The sequence below is a fragment of the Nansenia antarctica genome (genome assembly GCF_963989245.1).
Source record: "Nansenia antarctica genome assembly, chromosome: 7".
Lineage (NCBI taxonomy): Eukaryota > Metazoa > Chordata > Actinopteri > Argentiniformes > Microstomatidae > Nansenia > Nansenia antarctica.
Window position 1 is genome coordinate 10809275 of NC_137677.1, and position 23293 is coordinate 10832567.

Below are 23293 nucleotides of genomic sequence, written 5' to 3' on the forward strand. Positions count from 1 at the left end.
TCAGTTTAAAAACTCGCTGCAGTCGATCCTGACTGCATCGAGTGTCAGTTTCCCCCCAAATGACAGCAGAGGGTCCATGAAGGTATTCTGGGCACAGGGGAAGAACCCCAGCACATCAAGACCATCCTCCTCCTCTTCCTCCTCCTCTTCCTCCTCCTCTCCTGTCCCCAGCATGTGTGTCGAGATGTAGTCCACAGTGACCTCTGTGTCCTTAGAACTCTGAGTCTGTTCCGAGGAGTCCGACTCCTGGGAGAAGCTCTTGATGTAGGAGCTCTGGACCGGCTTCGGGTACAACAGCGAGGTTCCACCGGTCACAGGGCTAAGGCTGTGGCTGCGGTGGTAAGAGGGGATGTCAGTGGGACCGGAGGTGCCACTGCGCCGTGCGGGGTTCCCCGGGCCCCAGCTCTCCTTGGGCAGCTCCTGGACCTCCACGGTGTGCGGCTCCTCCTCCTCGCTCACGGAGGAGTCGCTGAGGTAGAGCTTAATCTCACCCTGTAGGGAGAGAGGGGAGGGTAGGTGGAGGACAAGTATGCCCTGGCTATTCCAAATAGACCCCCTAGGCCTAGGCACATATTTAGGGTGTGTGTGTGTGTGTGTGTGTGTGTGTGTGTGTGTGTGTGTGTGTGTGTGTGTGTGGGTGTGGGTGTGGGTGTGGGTGTGGGTGTGGTGTGTGCGGTGTGTGTGCGCGTTTGTGTGTATAGATGCAAACAAACCTCTTTAGCACACTCCTTAGCCCATTTGCTGTTGGCAGGATCCGGAACGATATCCAGCACAAGGCAGCGAAAAAGTATGAAGACTCTGTGGAGGGGGAGAGGAAACGTAGTGAGTCTGTGGCAGACCGTGTACGTCACACACTGTATGTGTGCTTTAGTCTCCCATGTGGCATGTCTAGTTGGGCCTGGTGACTAACAACCAATCAGCAGGCTCCTCCTGCTCCTAGTCTGGTACCTTTGCCGTAGAGCTCGGATTTGCAGACATAGGGAAACCATCGTCACGGAGACCACCAAGATGATGATCAGGTTAACAACAGGAATCGTCGGGCTCCCCTCTGAAATGGTGGTTAACCAACAAGCTCTCATTAGTGTGTTATACTCTCATTAGTGTGTTATACTCACTAGTGTGTTATACTCAATGTGCCTAGGCCAGGGGGTAGGAGCAAGGGGTCTATTTGGAATAGCCAGGGCATACTTCACGTCCTCCATCTCTCCTCCCCTATCTTCCTATAGGGTGAGATGAAGCTTCTACCTGCTTCAACTGGTTTCCAGACACAGACACACAGACACAGACACACAGGGACAGGGACAAACACTCAGGGACAGACACACAGACACATAGACACAGGCACACAGGGACAGACACACAGACACAGACACAAACACTCAGGGACAGACACACAGACACAGACACTCAGGGACAGACACACCTCAGGGACAGACACAGTTTGTTTGCCTATTTTGACCTGCTATGACTTTTGCTCTTTTATTATGTTCTTGTATATGTAAAGCACTGTGTGACCCCTGGGATAGGTGCTATAGAAATACATTTTACTTACACAGACACAGACACTCAGGGACAGACACTCACGATGCGAGGGGATGAAGACAGGGACTTTGTTACCAGGGGGGCCCTCCCCTGAGGCCGTCCAGGCTGTTATCCAGAGGAGGTAGGAGGTGTCGGCAGGGGGCAGGCTCTTCAAGGTGTACGCCCTCTTCACCCTCGCTGTTTGACCTGAAACAGAACCATGCGTTCGATACGCGAGAAGCGATTTTCCGATTAGATTCAACATTTTTGTCATTGCACAGTACAACAACATTTATTTTGGTTTGTTTTGCTCTAGGCACAGGGTCAGCCAGGCTCAGCTCCCCTGGAGCAATTAGGGGTTAAGTGCCTTGCTCAAGGGCACGACGGCGGTGGTAGGCACATAATGATGCCAGCAACCCTCCAGTCACCAGCAGTTCCCTCCTGATGCGGGGATCGAACCAGCGAGCTTCTGATTGCTAGCCGGCCTCTCTAACCTCTAGGCTACCTACCGGCCCTTGCTACCTCATTATTTACATGAATACGTCTTTATTATGTGGTATCAGAGGAAGTGCGCACAATAACGGAACGTGGGACATTGGCTCATTTTGATGTTTGACCTTTTAAGGTTTGAAAACAAAACGTTGGGTTTAAGAGTGGACTTATCCGTCACCTATTAAGAGATTGCCACTGTTTTTGGCTCGGCCCACTTCTGCCCGACAGCCAGAGATTACAGAGGCTGGTGATCAGAGGACCAGGTGCTGAAGTAAAACACACCAAAAAACCTGAAAGATATGCTCTGGCCTAAGTTGTATCGCAGTGTTAGATGAATGAGAAACAGTGGAGGAATCCTTACGGTGAGGTGGGACTTTTGAGGACCCTCCGACGTTCTCCACGTGAACGCTGTAGCTGATGACGCAGCCTCCTCGGTGGCCCGCTGGGACCTCCGTCCACTCTGTCATCCACTCCGTCACTTTGTCATCCAGATGGACAGACGGACCCTCGGTAGGAACTACAGACCACAAGCAGAAATGAAGCATGCATGATTGGTGCACAAGCTATCTTTTTTTTTTCCACAAGTATCTTTATTGGGTTATCAATACCAAATAAACCTCTAGCTCCGCCCAGATCCCTCCTCCTCAACCTCCACCTCCACCCTCATCCCTCCTCCTCACCTGACTCTGAGGTGCTGACGCCATCAAACTCCGCCCTGCCCACGGCCTCCTCGTACAGGGCAGAGACCGCCCCCTCGTAGCACTCATATGGCTCAATGTTATCTACATGAGGGAGAGAAAGAGGCAGAGCGAGAGAGAGGGGAGAAGAGAGAGAGAGACAGAGACAGAGAGGGTGAGGAAGAGAGAGGGTGGAGCGAGACAGAGAGAGAGAGCAGGTGAGGAAGAGGGGGGGAGAGAGAAAGACACAGAAAGAGAGAATGGCAGAGAGAGAGAGGGTGAGTGGGAGGAGAGGGAGGAGGAGAGATGAAGAGAGAAAAAGTGTGGGTCAGACACATGGGTCAGAGAAACGAAAGAGCAATGAAATGTCTCAGCATAATATGACAGTTATTATGACTATATCAATCTAATCCTGAGAGAGAAATCCTGTGGATATTATCGCTATATCTGTTCCCCTAGTTATAATCCTACAGAGGAAGAGCAGCTACGTCACATACCTGTGATGACGGTGTGGAGTTCCTCAGGGCCCAGTCTGACCCAGCGGAGCTCCTCCACCTGCCTGCCGACAGGATACCACTCCAACAGGTACCCAGTGACTGCCTCCGCACTTACAGGTCTCCGCCAGGAGATGGCGACACTGTGGTTACTGACCGGTTTACACGTCACATTCTGAGGGGGCTGGGCTGCGGGGAAGAGGATTCACATTCACGTGTGTGTCAGAGGAGTAGAGTCACCGTTTCATATATCAGCTCATCGAAAACAGAGAAAAGATCATAACCATTCACAAAAAGAGATAAGAGAGGAGTCGATTATATCAACCTCTCGCTTGGCAGAGGCTCAGTTAGTGTTTGCAGACCCGAATCAATCAGTCAAACTGTATTTCTATAGAACATGTTGTAGCCTACATTTCAATGCAATGTGCTTCACAGGAAAATACAATAAAATCAATAAAACATTGGAAAGAGTAATGCAGTAAAAAAAAGTTAAACACAAGTTAAACAACATCAAATACATACAAATACCTAGAGTAATGAAGTGGTGAAATAATGTAATAAAATGGCATACAAAAACCTAAGTAAAAGCAAAGCTAAAAGAAAAATGTATGTTTTGATCTTTTATCCACTGTCCGCTGTTTCTGCTGCCCTCAGATCTTCCGACAGACCCCAGACACAGGCAGAGGCAATTAGCGGCGGTAGCCTAGAGGTTAGAGAGGCCAGCTAGAAATTGAAACGTTGCTGGTTCGATCCCCGCCTCAGGAGAGAGCTGCATGTGCCCTTAAGCAAGGCACTTAACCCATAATTGCTCCAGGGTCGCTGATTATGGCTGACCCTGTGCCTAGAGCAAAAAATACCAAATTCCAACAATTGACTGACAAGTTGATTGCATGGCAAATAAAAAACTATTATTATTATTATTATTAGAGCTGTACAACACACGCTGTCTCAGGAAGGCCTCCAAGATCTCCAGAGACCAAACCCACCCTGGGTACAAACACTTTACCCGGCTGCCCTCGAAAAGGCGGTACAGGACCATGGCCGCAAGGACAAACAGACTGAAGCACAGCTTCTACCCCAGGGCCATCCAGGCCCTGAACACAGCAAAGACCTAGGTTCTGGGCCCTGGACAGTCTGGACGGATTGATGGCAGCTGCTGGACTGAAAAAATCAGGTGTAGTGCTGAGGCACAAATATGTACATTTCAAGCCTGCAAACTGCGACACTTCAAATGAATGTGCAATAACACTATGTGCAATATGACAACCCTAGTCGTCTATCTGTACAGTATAGTATAGTGGATAGTGTACATAGCCTTTATTTATGTAAACCAGCTCCTTCCCTTCTTGTGTTTTTTTTCGTTTTTTTTTTCTTTCCTAGCACCAGGGGAGCCACCCCTCCTAAATTTCGTTGTTTGGTACCTGTACTATAGCAATGACAATAAAGACCATTCATTCATTCATTCATTCATTCATTCATTCATCATTCATTCATTAATTAGAAGAGGAGTTACCTTTAGCTCGGGGGATGGTGACACGGGCAGGAGGGGAGCACCCTTTAGAGTTCAGAGCGAAGACAGTGACCTCACAGGAAACGCAGGACAGGACTGTATGACGATTGGTCGAGGTGACGTTCTTAGTTAGGATGTCGCGAACTTTGACCTCATAAGCCAAGATTCTTCCTCTGGCTTCTGAATCGTTCAGCTCCTGTAATCACAGCAGCAACTCTGTGTTAACTCAGACACACTGAACACCACCACACCTGTTGAAGACAGGGACGCACAGCTCCAGACCTTGAGGGAAGCCACGTGTCTGCTGGTTTTTTAGTTCTCACCTTCACAAAAGTCAAGTTCTCCAAAGTCTTCTCAGGACTCATTGGAGGAGAAGGTCAGAGGGGAGGAAACGAGGGGGGAGGACACAAGGAAGCAAGGAAAGACTTTGGAGATTTGGCCCAGGTGTGTGTGTGTGTGTGTGTGTATCTACTCGAGTGACTCTAGAGAATCATTTTTATCATTTGATTCAATGCCAGGGAGCAACACAAATCAGCAGAAGAACCGTGGCCACCGTGAACAGAGTTGTTGGAGTGAGCTCTGGAGCAAGGTCTATATACAGAGGCCGCTCATCACACAGTGATGGGCAACGGCTGGAAATCAATTAACCTTGATGGCTAAGATATACACCAGATGGCAAGTTCTCATTCATTCAAATCAATGTGGAACATGTGAACGTGCTGCTGTCCCTGTGTGTCATGGTGCATTGTCATAGAGAGGGGGGGGGGGGGGGAGGGGAGGGAATCCAGCATTTCTCTTAAGTTCTTCTATTTCTTGTAAAGTGAAACTGCTGCATGTGTTTGTATGGGTTTCAGTCTAACGCATCAATGGGGAAGGTGCTTCTCACACATACAGGGTGAGGTTAAAGTGATGGGTGGAGGTGAGTGTCCCTCCCCAGAGTGGTCGAAGTTTGACCTTTACTGCAGCTAGCTTAGCGACAGCTAACGAAAGCAAGTTTCTACTTCAGTTTAAAAAAACACCTACACACCCACAGCCCAGAGAGATAGAGAAGTGACACCTTTTCCCGCAAGGGATTGCAACAGTAATGTTTGTGCTAGTGATGCATGGGTCGACCAAAGACCCGGGTTTGGCTCAAATTCTATGGGTTGTAAAATGTAGGCTATGTTATGGATTGGTATTTTGTTTCCTAGTCTACTTATAGGCTGAGTCTGAGCTTTACTGTAGGTAATATTCCTGTAAAATGTAAATGATCTAAGCGATTTCTATTACGCTTGTTTGCACTATTGACCACCTATCCTATTGTTTATATACCCCTGCAATTGTGGCACACATGGTTTTGTTAGAAATAATTGATGGAGAGATTTCTTTTTTTTCAGAATAAATTGACTTCAATTAAAGGTTGGATGTTTAAAAAAAAAAAATCCAGTGTGACAGCTAATTCACCAAAAGGTGCATTTTTATATAACCCTTTTTATTCATCTTTACCAGGGGTGCCAATAATTGCGGAGGGTATATGCATATGTGTATTTGCGGGTTCAAATCTTGTTCAGATCATGTTCATATCAGGTACAGAAACGACGGGTCCGGTGTGGATCCATGAATAGCCAACCTGTGCATCGCTAGTTGGTGCTACTGTCTCATCTTGTGTATTAATGAACAAAACAGCCCGGAGTCATTTATGCTAATAGAAGCTGTGAAGCTGTGAAGGTAGTGTGGTTACTACTCTGTATAGAGGACGTGTGGGTGTGTGATGTGTATAGAGGACGTGTGGGTGTGTGATGTGTGAATACTCACCTTCCAGTGAAAAGTGACAGAGTTGTTGGCTGCTGATGTGGAGGAGGGTCTCGTGTACCACAGATCCACAGCCTTGACAGGGGCTGTTAACGATTCAACTAATTAGAAGGAACATTTTCTAACACAAGTTTTGAATTCAGCAAGTCCAATTGCCTTACACAACAATACATCGCGTCAATGAAATTGACTACATTATTGTGCTAAATAATTGCCTTGCATACAGTAGGTCATAAGTTATAGTTTATGGTGATGACCTTTAGTGATGCCACGCTTTGATTGGCATCTCATCCACTGATCTGTTGCCCAGTTACATTTTCCTCAAAAAAAATATCATGATGACTAATAATTCCAGGAAATGACATTTTCCAAACACTTTGTGCGTCAATTAATGAACTGCCACCCCAAAGTGACCTGAACCAGACAGATCTGCATCCTGTGAGGCGGCGAGAGAGAAACAAGTTAATGTCATCATCACCCCATATAGAACTGATTATCAAGATTGAGGTGTCTGGGGTTTTAGGTATCTTTTGTCATATGTTTGGTTCATTGTTGTTAACGTGTAACTCCTTTTGTTAGTATGTGTATTTATTAGAAATCATACATCGCCCTTCCTGTTACACTACTCTTTCATTAAATGAAAAAGAAACTCAAGGCCTCGCTGGTTCTTGGCCTACTCATGTACAGCACACACACAGGAAGTGGTGTGCGGTAGGTTTTCTAGCCAGCGCACACACACACACACACGCACGCACGCACACACATACACACGCACGCACGCACACACATACACACACACACACACACACACACACACGCACAAGCCAACATGTTCTCCACAGTCTAAGAAATGCATAAGGCATCAGACTAGGTCCTATTTGTCATAATGCCTCATCCAGAAAACGAGAAATGAGAAATGAAAGTGATGCAGCCTGCAGAGTTGAGTCTCTGTGGCTGGGATTCCTCTGTTATGTATGATTGAGGCACATATGTCTTCTGGTACAGTAGTGGTACTATGATTCGGTGATACAATACCATATTAACCATGGACAGTGTTTTTTTTTGTTTTACCTTATGAGGAAACTATGTCAGTCAAACTACGTCAGTCATATCAGAATCGGATCACACTTCAGGTCACTTTCTGAAAGCCATAGAGTACATCGGTGTAAAGGGGCCGGCTTATCCGACACAATCTGTGTAAGGTCAAAAACACAACTTTCCCAGCGCATTACCTTAAACACCCCATCATTTCGAACTGACACTCCTCTCTGCGCTTCTGTCTCACAACTGCACAATAAGTTCCTCATAACAAGGTGCTGTAGGAGCCACTGTACTCAATTCACTGGAAAGAAATATAGACAATACCACCGAATGTAAGTCCTAATATGTAAACACAATATAACGTTACGTTGCTTTAATGGTCGGGTGCATCAAATTTCTCTCAGTTATCTCTGTTAAGTATCAGTTATCAGTTATCAGTATCAGTTATCTCTGTTAGCCTACAAGTCTAATCAGTGGGTTATGTATCATAGGTCACCTACGATGAACTGTTATCTATCTTCCTGCTGAACCCAGACTGGAAGAAGAGTCTGAACTTGTGGTCTGATCTTCTCATACATACGCCTCAGTCGCCCTTGATATTGAAGCCCTGACAGATCAGTCTGATTTGGTACTGTAGCAAACCCACAGGGTAGAGTAACTTTTATTTTATTTTTTCTGAGTGGGGCAGTCCCACTCATATTTTTTATTTTAATTTTATTGTGATAGAGATAGTAGAGATTTGACAGGAAGGATGGGTGAGAGAGAGAAGGGATGACATGCAGGCATGTCCGCGGCCGGAAACGAACCGGGAACCCTGCGGTCCGCTACACCACCTAAGCGCCCCAGGGTAGAGTAACTTGCCCCAAGCAAGGATCGAACTCCCAACCTTCTGTCCATTTCATTTCCATTTGCGACCATTTAGCAGATGCTTTTATCCAAAGCGACTTACAATTAGAGATTACAGGGACAGTCTTTCTCTGGAGTAACTAACTTACTCGAGAGCACACTCGTGGTGGTGTTCCCAGGTGGGATTTGAACTCATGACCCTTCGGATCACCAGTCCAACTCACTATCTACTCAGCCACCACTATACCTTCTGCTTTCCGACCTTCCCAAAAATAACTGACTGGCAAGAGATGCTAATGAGCCTTCTACAAGGTTGTTACAGGATCATATTCATCGCAAAATGGATACATTATCGTCGGGTTGTGTGAGAAGTCTTTTCGTCACGCATATTGGACAGACGTGCACATTGGACAGACAACACAGGTGTTCTCAGCATTCAGGTGGATTTTTTTACCAGAAGGTTCTGTGTAAAGACACCTGTCGATGATCCGCAGCTCACCTTCCTCCTGGGTCCAGTTGGACACGGTTCTGCTCCACTCGCTCCACTGGCCTCTGCGCCTGAACCTGCTTCTGACCCGGAACTCATAGCGCCGGAAGGGTTCCAGAGAGAAGACGGACAGGGCTGGATACGTCTGCAGAAGACCGAAGCCATGAAACGATCTATTACATGTTTGCAACACATCCGTAACACCATTTATGACACACAAATAGCATTGTATCTGTTGCAGATACAGCTAACATACATGTTACTCAAAACATATAAAAAAAAACAACAACTATAAATAGCAAGACAGGAGTGTGAAGACATTAAGCACGTCCACATCTCTAAGCAGGGAAAGACAAAGACCTGAAAACCTTCTAGTCAGATTGGCCTCTAGGTCTGAATCATCCAGGGCTTGTGGTTAAAGGTCTGAAACTTAAGTGTGACAGGAGTCTGAAGAGACTTGTGTCTGTCTCTAGCAGGGCTATGTATGAATGTACGGTTGGGCAACTTAATGTCTTGCAAAGTAACATTAGCCACGATTGACTGCCATTCAGACCTGATCTCTGCAGATAGAGGTGGCTAAGAACAGTTTGGATTTGGAACGTTCACTTGAGAGCTTGCAGGATCTGTCATTCTGAGATCTGAAGACTGGCCTGTGCTAACGCCTATATTAAGCTCTAGCTCGGTGGGCTATCATGGTCTTGAGATTCAGACAACTGAGGTTCGATTCCAAATGAAACAACACACTGATTCCATTCCTTGCCTATAATGCAGATAGGGCTTACTTGTGGGTGGGTGATCCAAGGTCCCCCATGTGGTCTGTGTTGGCCCTCCAGGAGCTGAAATCCCTGACGCCCAGCCACGGTGACGTTACAGTCCCGAGAGGAGCACACTATCTGGGCTGGCTCAGGTGGGAACGGCCTCACTGCCGGGACAGAGAGAAGTGTCAGAGCACAGTCTTCAGCCAAGTCTGTTTTCACACAGCATGGAGAGAAAACCCTGTCCGTACGGTCAGAGAAGGCACAGTTAACCACAGCCCAGTCTGACACTACAAGCCATAGTAGTAGAGTGCATACAGTGCTTATAAATGTCCTTTCCCGATCTCCTTTCCTTCATGACCACCGATATGTGACACGGTCTGGTTAAATATTCCTCAAGTCTCAAATCGGAAAATAGTTGAAGAAGATTATGCTTATCTAAATGTTGGTCCATCTCAAACCAAACAGCGGAGCTCTTAATGAAAAACACAGGCAAAACAGCTGCTAATAGCTAGCGCTGAAAAGGAACTTCGCTACGAACATCTAACTGCATGTTTAGCACATAACATCATGCTGATAGAACATCAACATGCTAAAAACACATAACTACACATAATTAGATGATCATACAGTCCTTGCTTTTGTCCTAAAACATACGTTTATTTACAAGTCATGTATCACTTACCAAGTATTTAGTGCTCCTAAAACTATTGTCTGTCAAGTGGGCTCTTCAACACTTCAACTTTAGTAATATGCAAAAAAAGGAAAAAAATAATAAATAAGGTTTTTGCTCATTTGTATGACTTGAGGGTTGCCGATATGCAGCTCTTTTTTTACCAGACCGTGTCACATGTAGAAAGACTGGATGGGATTCAATAACATCATTTATATCCATCGAATCTTTACAGATCAGTGGCCATGATAGAGCCACCAGGAAATTAGGTTATTCAACAGTTTTGGCACAGAACCAATGAGGTACACAAGTGGCGGTTAGAGAGTCGAGAGGGCATCTCACTGGAAAACTGTGGATTCAAGCACTGATAGAAATAATGTGACAGCAGCTGGTGAGAGGGGGAACAAGTCGGCAACCGACCAAATGTTCTGACTTTTATTCAGAAAAATGTAAATAAATGTCAACGTTGTTGAAAATCAATGACACACTCGCTAGCATTTGTTTGTAACACAGCATTTGTGAGTCATATATAGTTAACTAGGTAGTAGTGGGGACTACTCACCATATCCATTGCATTGGAATATTTTGGCTTGACTAGCAAGTTTGTCATTGATTTTTTGTTTTCAACAACGTTCTGACAAAGTCAGAACATTTGGATTGGTTGCCCGACTTGTTCCCCCTTTCACAAGCTGCCGTCACATACTCGTGCTACCACCCTAACCAACGTCTAGTCACTGTTTCCTCATGAATGCATAGTATAGAGGACCTCAATGCATGAAGAAATAATGGCTTTCCAATGCAATGCTTGTCATATGCACATATACATTGTGAGTGTATAGTCAATGTGTTTCGAAGCTGTGTGTGTTATCCTTGGTCACTCGCCGCCATACCGATGTCACTGAGTGTGAAGTTGAGGGTGGGAGACTTTGCAGACCCCAGATCATTGGAGGCCAAGACCCAGACAGAGAACACACACTGGACAGAGCCGTTCACACGGAACTGAGCTGAGACCACACCGGGAACCGATGTAGAACCTTGGTAGATCACAGGCTTGTTTGTGCCGTTGGTCACCCTGAAACAAATGAAGCACATATACATACATTGAATTTTTTAAGCAGCAAAAGGGTGAGTCTAGAGTTGTCCAGCAGGGCAGGCTGGAGGATGCAGAAATGGGAGGACAGACTCGCACGTCGTTCAACACCATTTCTCATTCCAACATTACACGTGAAAAGAGATTTATTTGTGTCTGTGATTCCACTGACTGAACACTGTCTCGACCAAGGCAACTGTGGTGCAGGAGGTAGAGCCGGCATCTAATCATCGCAAGGCTGGCAGATCGGCAGTTCGAGCCCCGGCTGGCCACATGTCGAAGTGTCCTTGGGCAAGACACTTAACCCCAAACTGCTCCCAATGAGCAGGCTGGCGCCTTGCATGGTAGCTTGCCGCCATTGGTGTGTGAATGTGTGTGTGAATGAGAGGCCATTGTAAAGCGCTTTGGAATAAGGTGCTATATAAGTCAGTCCGTTTACCATTCAACGATGTAGTACTGTGTTGACTGCAGCAACAATGCTCCACCATGCCACCATGCTGACAGAACCATTCCTCTGCCCGGTTCCCCTTATTGACATCCGCCGCCCTTCTCTCTCAGACTCACCTTAGCTCTGAGGTGCTTACGATATGGGTTTCTCTTCCTCTCTGCCACGTACACACCACCACTCCCTGTTCTCCCGTCTGGATGCAGGTCACGTTTTGAGGAGCGTCAGGCGGGTCTACCAGAAAAACCACAACAGTACGTCAACAACACAAACAGACCAGGTCCGAGACCGTGAGAGCAACCGGGACGGCTGTGGCTCAGCCGGTAGAGCCGGCGTCTAACGGTCGCGAAGGTCGGCAGCTCGCAGCGGTTCGAATCCCGGCTGGCCACGCGTCGAAGTGTCCTTGAGAGAGGCACCGAACCCCTAAAAGCTCCAGGGTCGCCTTCAATGCCTCTGACCCTCTTGCCTCGAGCATGAATACATTTCGTTGTACACTGCAATGACAAAGCTTGAATCCCTTTCTTTTCCTTCCATCTTGTCACTGAGAGACGCTTCTCTTCTAACCTATCGGTACAGGTTCATTCACAGAGTTCAATTAAATTCAGTGAATGTTTATTGAAATCTGAATTAAAGCCTGTGGGTTGAAACACACAGGCATAGAGAGATTAAAGATTCAATTAACTGACTGCAGTTGGGCTAGGCCATGGTGCAGTGTGAAAAGCTACTGTAAGAACTAGCGTTGCGAATGAAGCCTTCACTGCTGTTGAAATCATGCGATATGTCGTTCTCACTTGCAAGTATATAGGGAGCAGAAAGTAGGCTTTTCTCTATCTAGACACTTCTTCTTTCATAGCCATAAGCCCATACAACCCCATACTGTAGTCACACATAACGTGGTGGTTTGGTCAGTGGTGACACTTTTGTCAAAAACTAAAACAGATTGAAGAGCCATCTTCATGCATCTTCACATTTTAGGCTGCTAGTTCTTTCTGGCGTTGCATTCTGTAGTATCTTTCTATGATCAATATGGTTGTATGGTGGGATATACAGTAATTATCTGGAATATGGTTCAATGATAATACATATGATCATCTCCCATCTATAAACCAGGCATCCACACGGTCTCATACTTACATCCGGTGATGACATCTAGTCCACAGGGCTCAGCATTCTTAGCATCACAGCTGCAGGTGTACGTTGTGTCCTTTGTTATGTTTGTCACGTTGAGGAATATAGTCATAGAATTGTATTCTGCGGTCTGTTCCACACTGTCCGCTAAAATCCGTTTGGGTCTGTCTGCGCAGCGGGGAAAGAAGGTGCAGGACACCAGGAAGCCAGAGCCCAGTTGGACGGTGGTCTTAGTGCTGCATGAGGCATGGCACGATTTCTCAGCTGAAAGCAGAAACACAACGCAAAGGAGTCGTCAGCAACTCTCACAGGTACAGACTGGGTAAGCTTTTGTTCCAGCCTAGCAGTGCTTATAGGGCTTGGTTGGGACAAAAGCAAAGCCTGTTACCTTTTAGTGATTATCAACATAATACGGGGAGAGTCAGCAACAGGATATCAAATCAATAACATTCCAATTCGTTCCAACTGCCAAGCACCCTCCTTCAGCATTTGAAAGTAAAAATGTGCTGTCTGTGTGTCCACACTGAGAATGTGTTGGTGATCATATGAATCTGGACTACTGAATTGGATACAGAACTTACCTATACTGAGCTCTACAAACAGCAGAGTGATGGCAGCGAGAATTGACTTGTAGAATATAGGAGCCATTGGTCCTCTTGGTCCGGCGCTGGCTCTCTTCCACCTGTGTGTCACACCTGTGCCCCTGTGAGGTGTGGTGTGTGATCATGATGGGGACAGAGAGGCTGGGCCAGACTTGTACCACGCATCTGGACGAAGTTTGCACCTGTTATCTAAGGGAATTCAATAGAAAACCACAAAGCTATAACACCATTAAACAGTTTTGGTTTATACTGTGCTTAAGATCGTATCTATCACAGAAAATATTATTGAAAATGTATCCTGCTCTTATGGCTGTTACGAGTGTCCAGGGCATATAGTAACAGTAGGTCCCGAATTTCTATTTCTGTCTTTATTGGGGTCGCAATTAACGGCAAAATGTAGTCCATTTCTCTAGAACTGAGACAAAATAGCCTATTGAAACCCTCACATTCGTGTGTTCCACACAGTAGCCCACACCAACAACCATTACAAAAACGCAACATTACATTCGAATTGATTCCGAAGTAGGCCAACACATTCGTGTGTTTACGCAAAGTAATTAGGAATGCGTTGATGGCATGAAGCTCCAAAAACCCGGATAACGCCACTCACCCAAGTCTGGCATCCTTCAACAGTTTATTTCACGGCCGAATGTTGAAACCTCATCTCCGACTGTCTTCTCTCCTGTGTTCAGACCTGGTGAGTGTTGCGTTCCCACCGAGACCGCATGCGTAAAGTTGACATTTGAATGTGGCCAACCTTGCTCTCAGTTCCCCATATGCTGTTTTCTGTGCGGGGCATTAATGCACGACATATGAATATGATGGCGAATTATGGCAGAGGAACTGAAGCTGCTATATTATATAACCAATAAAAAAAACGTAATCAAAAGAAACGACCTCTTTCTTTCCCGAGGGCTGTAAGGAAATGATAATGGTACACGGGATACGGGAATAAATACAAAATATTAAATATTCTTTAGAAAGAGGTAACAAACCGATACTTCTGCTGACATTGTTTATAGCCAAAAGATATACAATCTCATGGGAGAAGAAGAGTTTGTTTATAGTTCCTCTCCAGAATTTGGTGCAATTCAACTTTTTTTCTCTCATTCTTGATTTGCAACTTCATTTTCCCAATTGAAAATAAAAGGGCAGTGCTTTGGAATGAAAATATGCAGGTTTGGATTAATCGGAAATCATACATTTTATTGATATTCCCATACAAAACACTATAGGGCAGGCCCACATGTTCACTCAATACATCAGTGAAGAAGAGATTATGTAAATGACTCAATATTTTGAGTGAGTTCCATGAGACCTGGTGACAACATGTCATTTTCCATACCCAGTTATGTATCATGTGTACACAACTCAAAACCACCAGCCTCTCAAACTCACATCCTCATCTGCGAGGTGTGATAACCTGATAACAACACAGGGACTTTCCCTTTTCACACCCTTGATCAATGATGACTTTACGAACTGAAATATGGGTTATTAGGCCTTGTATTTAATCCTAAACCCAAGGTCAAGCAATAGATGGACTAACGTTTACAGTTTTTCAGACATACTGTACATTAACGTGGAGGACAACAATATTATATATAATGTTATGTCACGCAAATGACAATGAGAAGTCATGTATCCATTAATTTCTAATTTGTTGTTTTCTTATTATGACTCTTTAATATACATTATCAAATTGGTGAGGATGGCCTAATTGTAATAGATACACTGAAATGAGGAATGCTATAAAACGCACGTCTGTTTGATACCATTCCTCATTCCGTCCCATGCGTTACAATGAGCCCGTCCTCCGATTTCCACCTCCACCAGCCTCTGGTACAAGCCTACTGTTTTCGCGCCTCTCCTTCATCTGCATTCATCTGACAAGACAGGAACACTACAAAGTATAATGGACGCCTATCCTTTCATCTTCCATTTGCCTGTAATGTAGGCTAGTTCTTGTGGATCAGTACAAATAAAGGAAAGATGACCAAGAAAGTAGCAACCTCAAGATGATACTCCTGCACACTTTTATCAGTAGCAGGCTGGACTATTGTAATGCTCTCCTCTGTGGTCTACCTAAAAAAGCCATAGATCATCTATAGATCTTGTACAAAATTCAGCTGCTTGTGTTTTAACCAGGACCAGAGGGAGAGCACACATTACACCTGTTTTAAAACTGCTCTGGCGACCTGTTGGTCCAGGAGTCCGTACTAAGACCCGTGGCGAGGCTGCTTATAGCCACTATGGCCCAAGCCTAGAAGGGCTTGCCGGAGGACTTGAGGGTGGCAGAGAGTGTGGATATTTTTAAAAGAACGCTCAAAACACTCCTTTTTATTCTGGCTTTTACCTAGTGTCTTTGTCAACTTGCACTTTTACCCCTATTTTTTATCTCTGAATTCTTTGTTCTTTTTTCCGTTCTTTGTTTTATTCTTGGTTTTATTACTATGTCTATGTTGTATTGTGATTTATTTACTATTGTTGATTGATTGATTGATTGATTGATACAGAACCGCCCTCACTCTGGAGATAGATATAGAAACATAGATATCCATGTCTATGAGTACACACACACTGCTCTGGGTACATAGATATAGAAACATAGATATCCATGTCTATGAGTACACACACACTGCTCTGGGTACATAGATATAGAAATGTAGATATCCATGTCTATGAGTACACACACACTGCTCTGGGTACATAGATGGCAGCTAGTGCTGAGGCACAAACATGTACATTTTCAAGCCTGCAAACTGTGACACTTTAAAATAATGTGAAAAAAATACTCTTTGTGCAATATGACAACCCTAGTTGACTATCTGTGCAGTATAGTACAGTTGATTGTGTACATAGCCTTTATTGATGTAAACCAGCTCCTTACCTTCTTGTGATTTTATGCATTTATGCTTTTTCTCAAATGTGTTTTTTTTCCCCTTTCCTAACACCAGGGGAGCCACCCCTCCTAAATTTCGTTGTTTGGTACCTGTACTGTAGCAATGACAAATAAAGTCCATTCCATTCCATTCCATTCCATTCCATTCCATTCCATAGATATAGAAACATAGATATCCATGTCTATGAGTACACACACACTGCTCTGGGTACATAGATATAGAAACATAGATATCCATGTCTATGAGTACACACACACTGCTCTGGGTACATAGATATAGAAACATAGATATCCATGTCTATGAGTACACACACACTGCTCTGGGTACAAAGATCAGGCTTCAGAACTGGTGGAGGGTCGGGTGACAGTCCCCAGAACGTAACCATATCCCGTAAGAACAGAACAAAACAAACCACATAAACTAAATAAATCCTATATATTTGGATTATAAGTCACTGGATAAAAGTCTAAATGACCATTTAAAGCCCCCCGCTGGCCACACTGAACATTTGAAAATGTGCTACGTTTTCTAATAGCGCCAAACATGCATTATCCTTGTAAACAAACCAAACATGAAAAAGGCCAGTGTCCTACCCAACACAAACGCTTTGTTTGGACTAATACTGGACAGCACTCTTCACCGAACGTTCTTCGTCATGTGATCTCATTCCTTGATGGCTATCGTTGCCATTTACCACTATTTTAAACCCTAAACCCTTTAATCACTGTAATGTATCTTAGTGCTGCAAACAGGCCCGATATTTCTCAAGTGCTCACGAAATAAAAACATTGAGAAATGATATCCACACTGATAGGTTTTGTACTGTAGCTTTTCATTAACAAGCGGAAACAACCATCAATCATTTCTATGGGATCGTAGGGAAAAAGACAGCGACTCTCAACATTGAAAAGTGATCTTCAGTGTACCGTAGCAGCTTGGGATCCTCATAAGGTCCACTGATTGTCTCATTGAACATTTAATGTCATCCAGATTATCCCGATGAGTCATGGATTAATATAATGCTTTTAAATTGACGATGTTGCTGGCTCACATCAGAGTCTTATTGGTCCGTTTCACGTATCGCAGAGGTGTCCTTTGTAATAGGTAGGTACAGTATCTGTCAGTCCCGCCCCCTTTTATTTCTCTCCCTCTGTCATTGGCTGGTTAAATGGCAGCTGCCTAAAGTAACCGCTAGTCAACGTGGCCTCGGCCGCGCGTGTTTCCAGACAGCTGACGGCCTCGTCTGACGTCCCCGTCTGACCCTGCTGTAAATCCAGAGAGCCAGTGCCCGCCTCCAATACCACCTCCAACCCCTTCTCCCTCAGCCAGGCATCCCCGGAGAAGGGGCTTGTTATCTGGGTAGAGCAGGAGGGGGAGGTAAGGTCCCCTATGGAGCTCAGAGTAAGACCAGAGGAGACGGCAGAGAAATCCACTGCCACGTCACAGAGCAAGCCCCGCAGCAGGCCTCCGGGCACCTCGTGGCGTCTGTCCATCTCCTCACAGACAGGTACATCCCTCCACTCTCTCTCCTCTTCCTCCTCCTTCTCCTCCTCCTCCTCCTGTGGAGCAGTGGTGGTGATCTGGGGTTTGTAACTTACATCTGCCAAAAGACTAGAGGGTCCGATCCCTATCCTCTCTCCTGTCCCGCCCCGTAGCTCCCCGATATGGATGATGGGGTAGTGGTCCGCCCTCTCCTCCTGGGAGATCTCCTCGATGGGGGAAAGTGGGGGGTCGTCGTCGTGTGTGAACAACCACCATGAGACGTCTGGATCACCTAGCTCTTGCTGCGGGCCAAAACAAACATCATGAGTTCATGGGGTCAAAGTTCAAGTCAACGTCAGAACGCTAATACTGATTTTAGAGTCACTCCTGAGAATAATAATTATAATTTTAATAATTTTGCCATTTAGCAGACGCTTTTATCCAAAGCGACTTACAATTACGAATTACAGGGACATTCCCCCTGGAGTAACTGAGGGCTAAGTGCCTTACCCAAGGGCACACTAGTAGTGGTGTGGCTTCAGGCGGGATTTGAACTCACAACCTTCCGATCCCAAGTCCAACTCACTATCCACTAGACCACCACTACCCATGAGTGAGAACTCATGTTGATCAGTATGAGTGGGTGTATGAGTGGGTATCATGTTGATCATATCGGGAGGCTATTTATATATGGAGTTTGTGATATTCATAGAAAGTGGAGCATATAGGCTGACATCAATTGCAATGTCTAGATGTTGTCAGAGTGAAAGAGCCATGACCTTGTTAGAAGGCTAGAACGTTTCTACTGGTTTAGACTAGAGTAAAGTAAGACTTTCTATAAATATTTGATGTGCCACAAGCTATTACAGTGCTAGCGAAAGGGAAGACATCAGTTGGTTTGTGGTGTTCATTAGCTCTGAGAGATGAAGGGAGGTTATTCTTATGTCATAAGTACCATTTCTAGATTATCGTTCAGTAGTCTGACGGCATTGCTGTTTTCAGGTTTCGGTAAGTTTCCGAACAGCCAGAACGGGCCCAAAGATATACACGTCTGTTTAATCCTGTCAGGGAAGAATAACACAATGGTTTTAAGAACATAAGAGGAAACATTTTATATTAGCAGATGCGTTTATCCAAAGCGACTTGTCTAAAGTAAATGAATCATCTATACATGAGCCATCATAAGACCAGGTGCCGTTGGCAGTCACAATGCTAAAGGGTTAACATTGTTACATCATGAGGAGATGTATTGAACTATTTCCTGTTTATGAAATCATGGAAACTTGAGGCTGTAGTGTCACAGTTTTGTTTGTTACAGTTTGTTAACGGTTGGTCATGTAGTTCTGAGTTGTGTTGTTTACAGTTTGTTAACTGTTGGTCATGTCCTGGGTTGTGTTGTGTTGTGTTTTGTGTTGTGTTGAGTTTGTGCTTGCAGGGCACTAACATGGTACCAGAGGTGTTAACCACAGTGACCAACTCAAATGCATCTGTAAACAGAGACACAGTGGGAGGTGCTTAGTGGCATAGCACACTAAAGCATATATTACTGTACATGTGGGAATACGGTACATGTAGGAAAACTAGGTTTAGGTGCTAGGGTTAGGGTTAGGGTTAGGGGTAGGGTTAGGGTTAGGGTTAGGGTTAGACATGCCAGCATGTACCAAGTCGACGTTTTATGCTGCCATGTCCCCGGAAATGCCGACATAAACCGTTTTCCCACATGTACCGTAACCCATATACCACATAATCGCAAGGTCGACTTATCCTGCATGTCATCCCTCCTCTCTCTCTCACCCATCAAAACGTCCACACAGTGAACTCTTAAACAGGGTGCAGTAAAAATCAAAAACAGTAATAACACATGTTTCTCATTGAAAGGAGCACCACTATGTGTCTGTGTAGTTACGAGCAAACCAATCACACACTGCTACTACTCATTTCTGAGAGCCGAATCCAAACTTGCGAATCAAAAGAACTGCAGATATGAAGTGTCCAGTTGAAACTGGAGTGTAAAGTGACATCTTTCTTCTCTTGTTACCTTTTCCTCACACAACTCCAACACATCAGGTTCGCCAAGATTGCCATGACGATGGTTGCCGTGAGTGAGATCCCAGCCACCAACCCGACTAGAGGAGACCGGGATGATAATAAACAACGAATGAGAACACACTTAGGCATGAGGACTGAGAGAGTGAGGTGTGAGTCGGTTTGGAATGGGGCCGAGACATCTGTGGAGGGAGGGAGGTGTGAGTCGGTTTGGAATGGGGCCCAGACACCTGAGGTGTGAGTCGGTTTGGAATGGGGCCGTAGTTGACTAGTTGACTGACCTGCGTGGCCTGGGTGCTGCAAGGAGACACACTCCCCCTGGGGTCCCTCCCCCGCTGAGGTGGAGGCAGAGAGGCACAGGGTCACTGCTGCCTCAGGGCAGGGCAGCCACTGACGCCTGGGCGCCGAGACAGACAGAGTCACTGAGGGTGAGACAGACAGAGTCACTGAGGGTGAGACAGACACAGTCACTGAGGGGGAGACAGACACGGTCACTGAGGGGGAGACAGACACGGTCACTGAGGGTGAGACAGACAGAGTCACTGAGGGTGAGACAGACAGAGTCACTGAGGGGGAGACAGACACGGTCACTGAGGGGGAGACAGACACAGTCACTGAGGGGGAGACAGATAGTCACTGAGGGGGAGACAGACAGAGTCACTGAGGGTGAGACAGACACAGTCACTGAGGGTGAGACAGACACGGTCACTGAGGGTGAGACAGACACAGTCACTGAGGGGGAGACAGACAGAGTCACTGAGGGGGAGACAGACAGAGTCACTGAGGGGGAGACAGACACAGTCACTGAGGGGGAGACAGACAGAGTCACTGAGGGTGAGACAGACACAGTCACTGAGGGTGAGACAGACACGGTCACTGAGGGTGAGACAGACACAGTCACTGAGGGGGAGACAGACACAGTCACTGAGGGGGAGACAGACAGAGTCACTGAGGGGGAGACAGACACAGTCACTGAGGGGGAGACAGACACAGTCACTGAGGGGGAGACAGACACGGTCACTGAGGGTGAGACAGACAGAGTCACTGAGGGGGAGACAGACACGGTCACTGAGGGTGAGACAGACACAGTCACTGAGGGGGAGACAGACAGAGTCACTGAGGGTGAGACAGACACAGTCACTGAGGGGGAGACAGACAGAGTCACTGAGGGTGAGACAGACACAGTCACTGAGGGTGAGACAGACACGGTCACTGAGGGTGAGACAGACACGGTCACTGAGGGGGAGACAGACACAGTCACTGAGGGTGAGACAGACAGAGTCACTGAGGGTGAGACAGACACAGTCACTGAGGGGGAGACAGACACAGTCACTGAGGGGGAGACAGGACAACACAGATATGGCATCAAATCAAACTCAATTCAATCAATCAAGCAAACAATTAATTGTAAAGTACCGGTAAACACCCCAGTCATACAATTTCTATGTAACCTTTATTACCTCCAGGTAAGTTGAAAATCGAGAGAGCTTCTCTCAACCTGTGAGTTGACTCTCAAACACGCATAAGAATCAGGTAGAGTATACTATGTACTGTATAGCTTATTATTATTATTATTATTATTATTATTATTATTATAGCCGAGTGTCACTAGATGAATCACACTGATGAGAACAACAAGTAGCTCTCGCTCACGACGAGTCATTTGTTACACCACAGGGTGAACATGGAGCACGCGAGCAGAGGTTCAGAAAGGGTTAAAGGGTTAGCGACACGGCCCTCTCAGAGGTGCATGGGTGCACATGCTCACACGGCTTCCTGTGTGGTCAGAGCCAGTTTAAGAATAGTTGGTGGTGATTCGCCGAACCCCTTTACCATGAAACTGCTCAATGTCATAGTCAGCACTATAGAGTTTCATTTCTATTCTGTGTCTGTGCTTACCTGTAACCTAACCTAGTGTTGTTTTAGCAAGGTCTCAGGTTAGTATAATATTACACAGCTTTACAGAAACAGGTACAATTAGACATTTTACCACAAGTATGACTAAATGTGTAAAAGTGTTTGTGTGCGTGTAGGAGCAGCATACTCAATACCCCTAACATCCACCAGAGAACATTGTTTGGTCTCTTTTAAAAGAATCTTATGTAGTATAGTCAGTGCTTTGGCCCCAAAGACAATTAGCCCCAAAGAGACACGATAAAGGGATGTTTCACTAACTAACTAATATTATGACAGCGTCACTTTACTCTTTAATCAAATAATACAGACTAAAGGATTCTGTCACAATTCCAGGTATATTGGAGTTCGACATATTTTCAAAATGAATTGTGGCCCTATGACTGCTTATGGCGCTTTTCCATTGACCAGACCGGTCGGCTCGGCTCGCCTCGGCATGCTTTTGAAAAGTTCCATATAGGATACGTTCTCCACTATACACAAGAGATCAAGAACAACCCTGGACTATTTAAATACTTTAAATACTTCCCCGGACGACCCGGGAAGTATTGAAGGAAGCAGCATAGGTACCTAGAAACTGTCTCCTGATGAGTGTGTTGTGTGGATTGTGCTCCAGAGAGGCCCAGAACCGAACCCTAAGCCTAAGTCTAACACGCCTAATCTTAGTCTAGTACAGTGTGTGATTCAGAGAGGGAGGTGGTTACTGGAACTGTAAGAGAGCTCTCTTTCAGTGAAAGGTGGAAAGCCCTGAGGAGGTTCTGAGGGTTTGTGGGGAAACTAGGGGTGAAAATCAAAAAGATGATGAGGTACATTCTTTTCCATTATGTCAGACTGTTCACAAACCATCTTGGGCAGACTTCAAACACACACACACACACACACACACACACACACACACACACACACACACACACACACACACACACACACAGTATACAGTAGGCCACAAGGACCAACACAGAGCCACACACACATGCTTGCATGTGCACTCAAACACACACCAATACCCAATACACTCTCTCTCTCTCTCTCTCTCTCTCTCTCTCTCTCTCTCTCTCTCTCTCTCTCTCTCTCTCTCTCTCTCACACACATGCACACACACAGACCGCTCATGTGTCCTCACCTTTGTCTAAGTGTAGGCCTGAGTCTAGCCTCTTGAGGTACAGGGTGTAGTTAGTGATGACGCCTCTCTGTTGGTCCAGAGTCATCTCCTCCCACTGGACCAGAACCCGCCGGGCCTCCAGAGCCAGTACTGACACTTTCGGCCCAGAGCGAGGTACTGAAACACAACCAGGAAGCACATAGGAAGCACGGACAAAGGGTTCAACTATCTAAGTATGGATAAAGGAAAGGGGATTCAAAGTTTGTCTACAACGAAATGGATTTATGCTCTAGA

At 45.7% G+C, this 23293-nt stretch overlaps 2 protein-coding genes across 2 annotated transcripts in view; both read right to left on the minus strand.

The window, feature by feature from the left end:
• On the minus strand, positions 1–13598 carry il12rb2 (interleukin 12 receptor, beta 2a; the record flags this gene model as incomplete). The annotated part of the gene is made up of 15 exons (XM_080536535.1): positions 1–492; positions 714–798; positions 949–1048; positions 1585–1728; positions 2375–2530; positions 2694–2795; positions 3188–3373; positions 4698–4890; positions 6489–6571; positions 8872–9004; positions 9642–9781; positions 11178–11359; positions 11942–12056; positions 12957–13214; positions 13532–13598. 15 exons carry the CDS (start codon positions 13596–13598, stop codon positions 1–3), a joined length of 2436 nt encoding a protein of 811 aa, XP_080392661.1.
• A 3015-nt stretch (positions 13599–16613) lies between these two features.
• The window catches only part of il23r (interleukin 23 receptor), a 17163-nt gene continuing 10483 nt past the window's right edge, over positions 16614–23293 (minus strand). The window contains exons 13-17 of the mRNA XM_080536536.1: positions 23021–23176; positions 20265–20405; positions 19976–20063; positions 18893–18998; positions 16614–18239 (exon numbers count right to left, since the gene is read on the minus strand). Of these exons, the coding sequence (XP_080392662.1) occupies positions 17592–18239; positions 18893–18998; positions 19976–20063; positions 20265–20405; positions 23021–23176 (1139 nt within the window). The 3' untranslated portion in view covers positions 16614–17591. The remainder of the gene's footprint in view (positions 18240–18892; positions 18999–19975; positions 20064–20264; positions 20406–23020; positions 23177–23293) is intronic.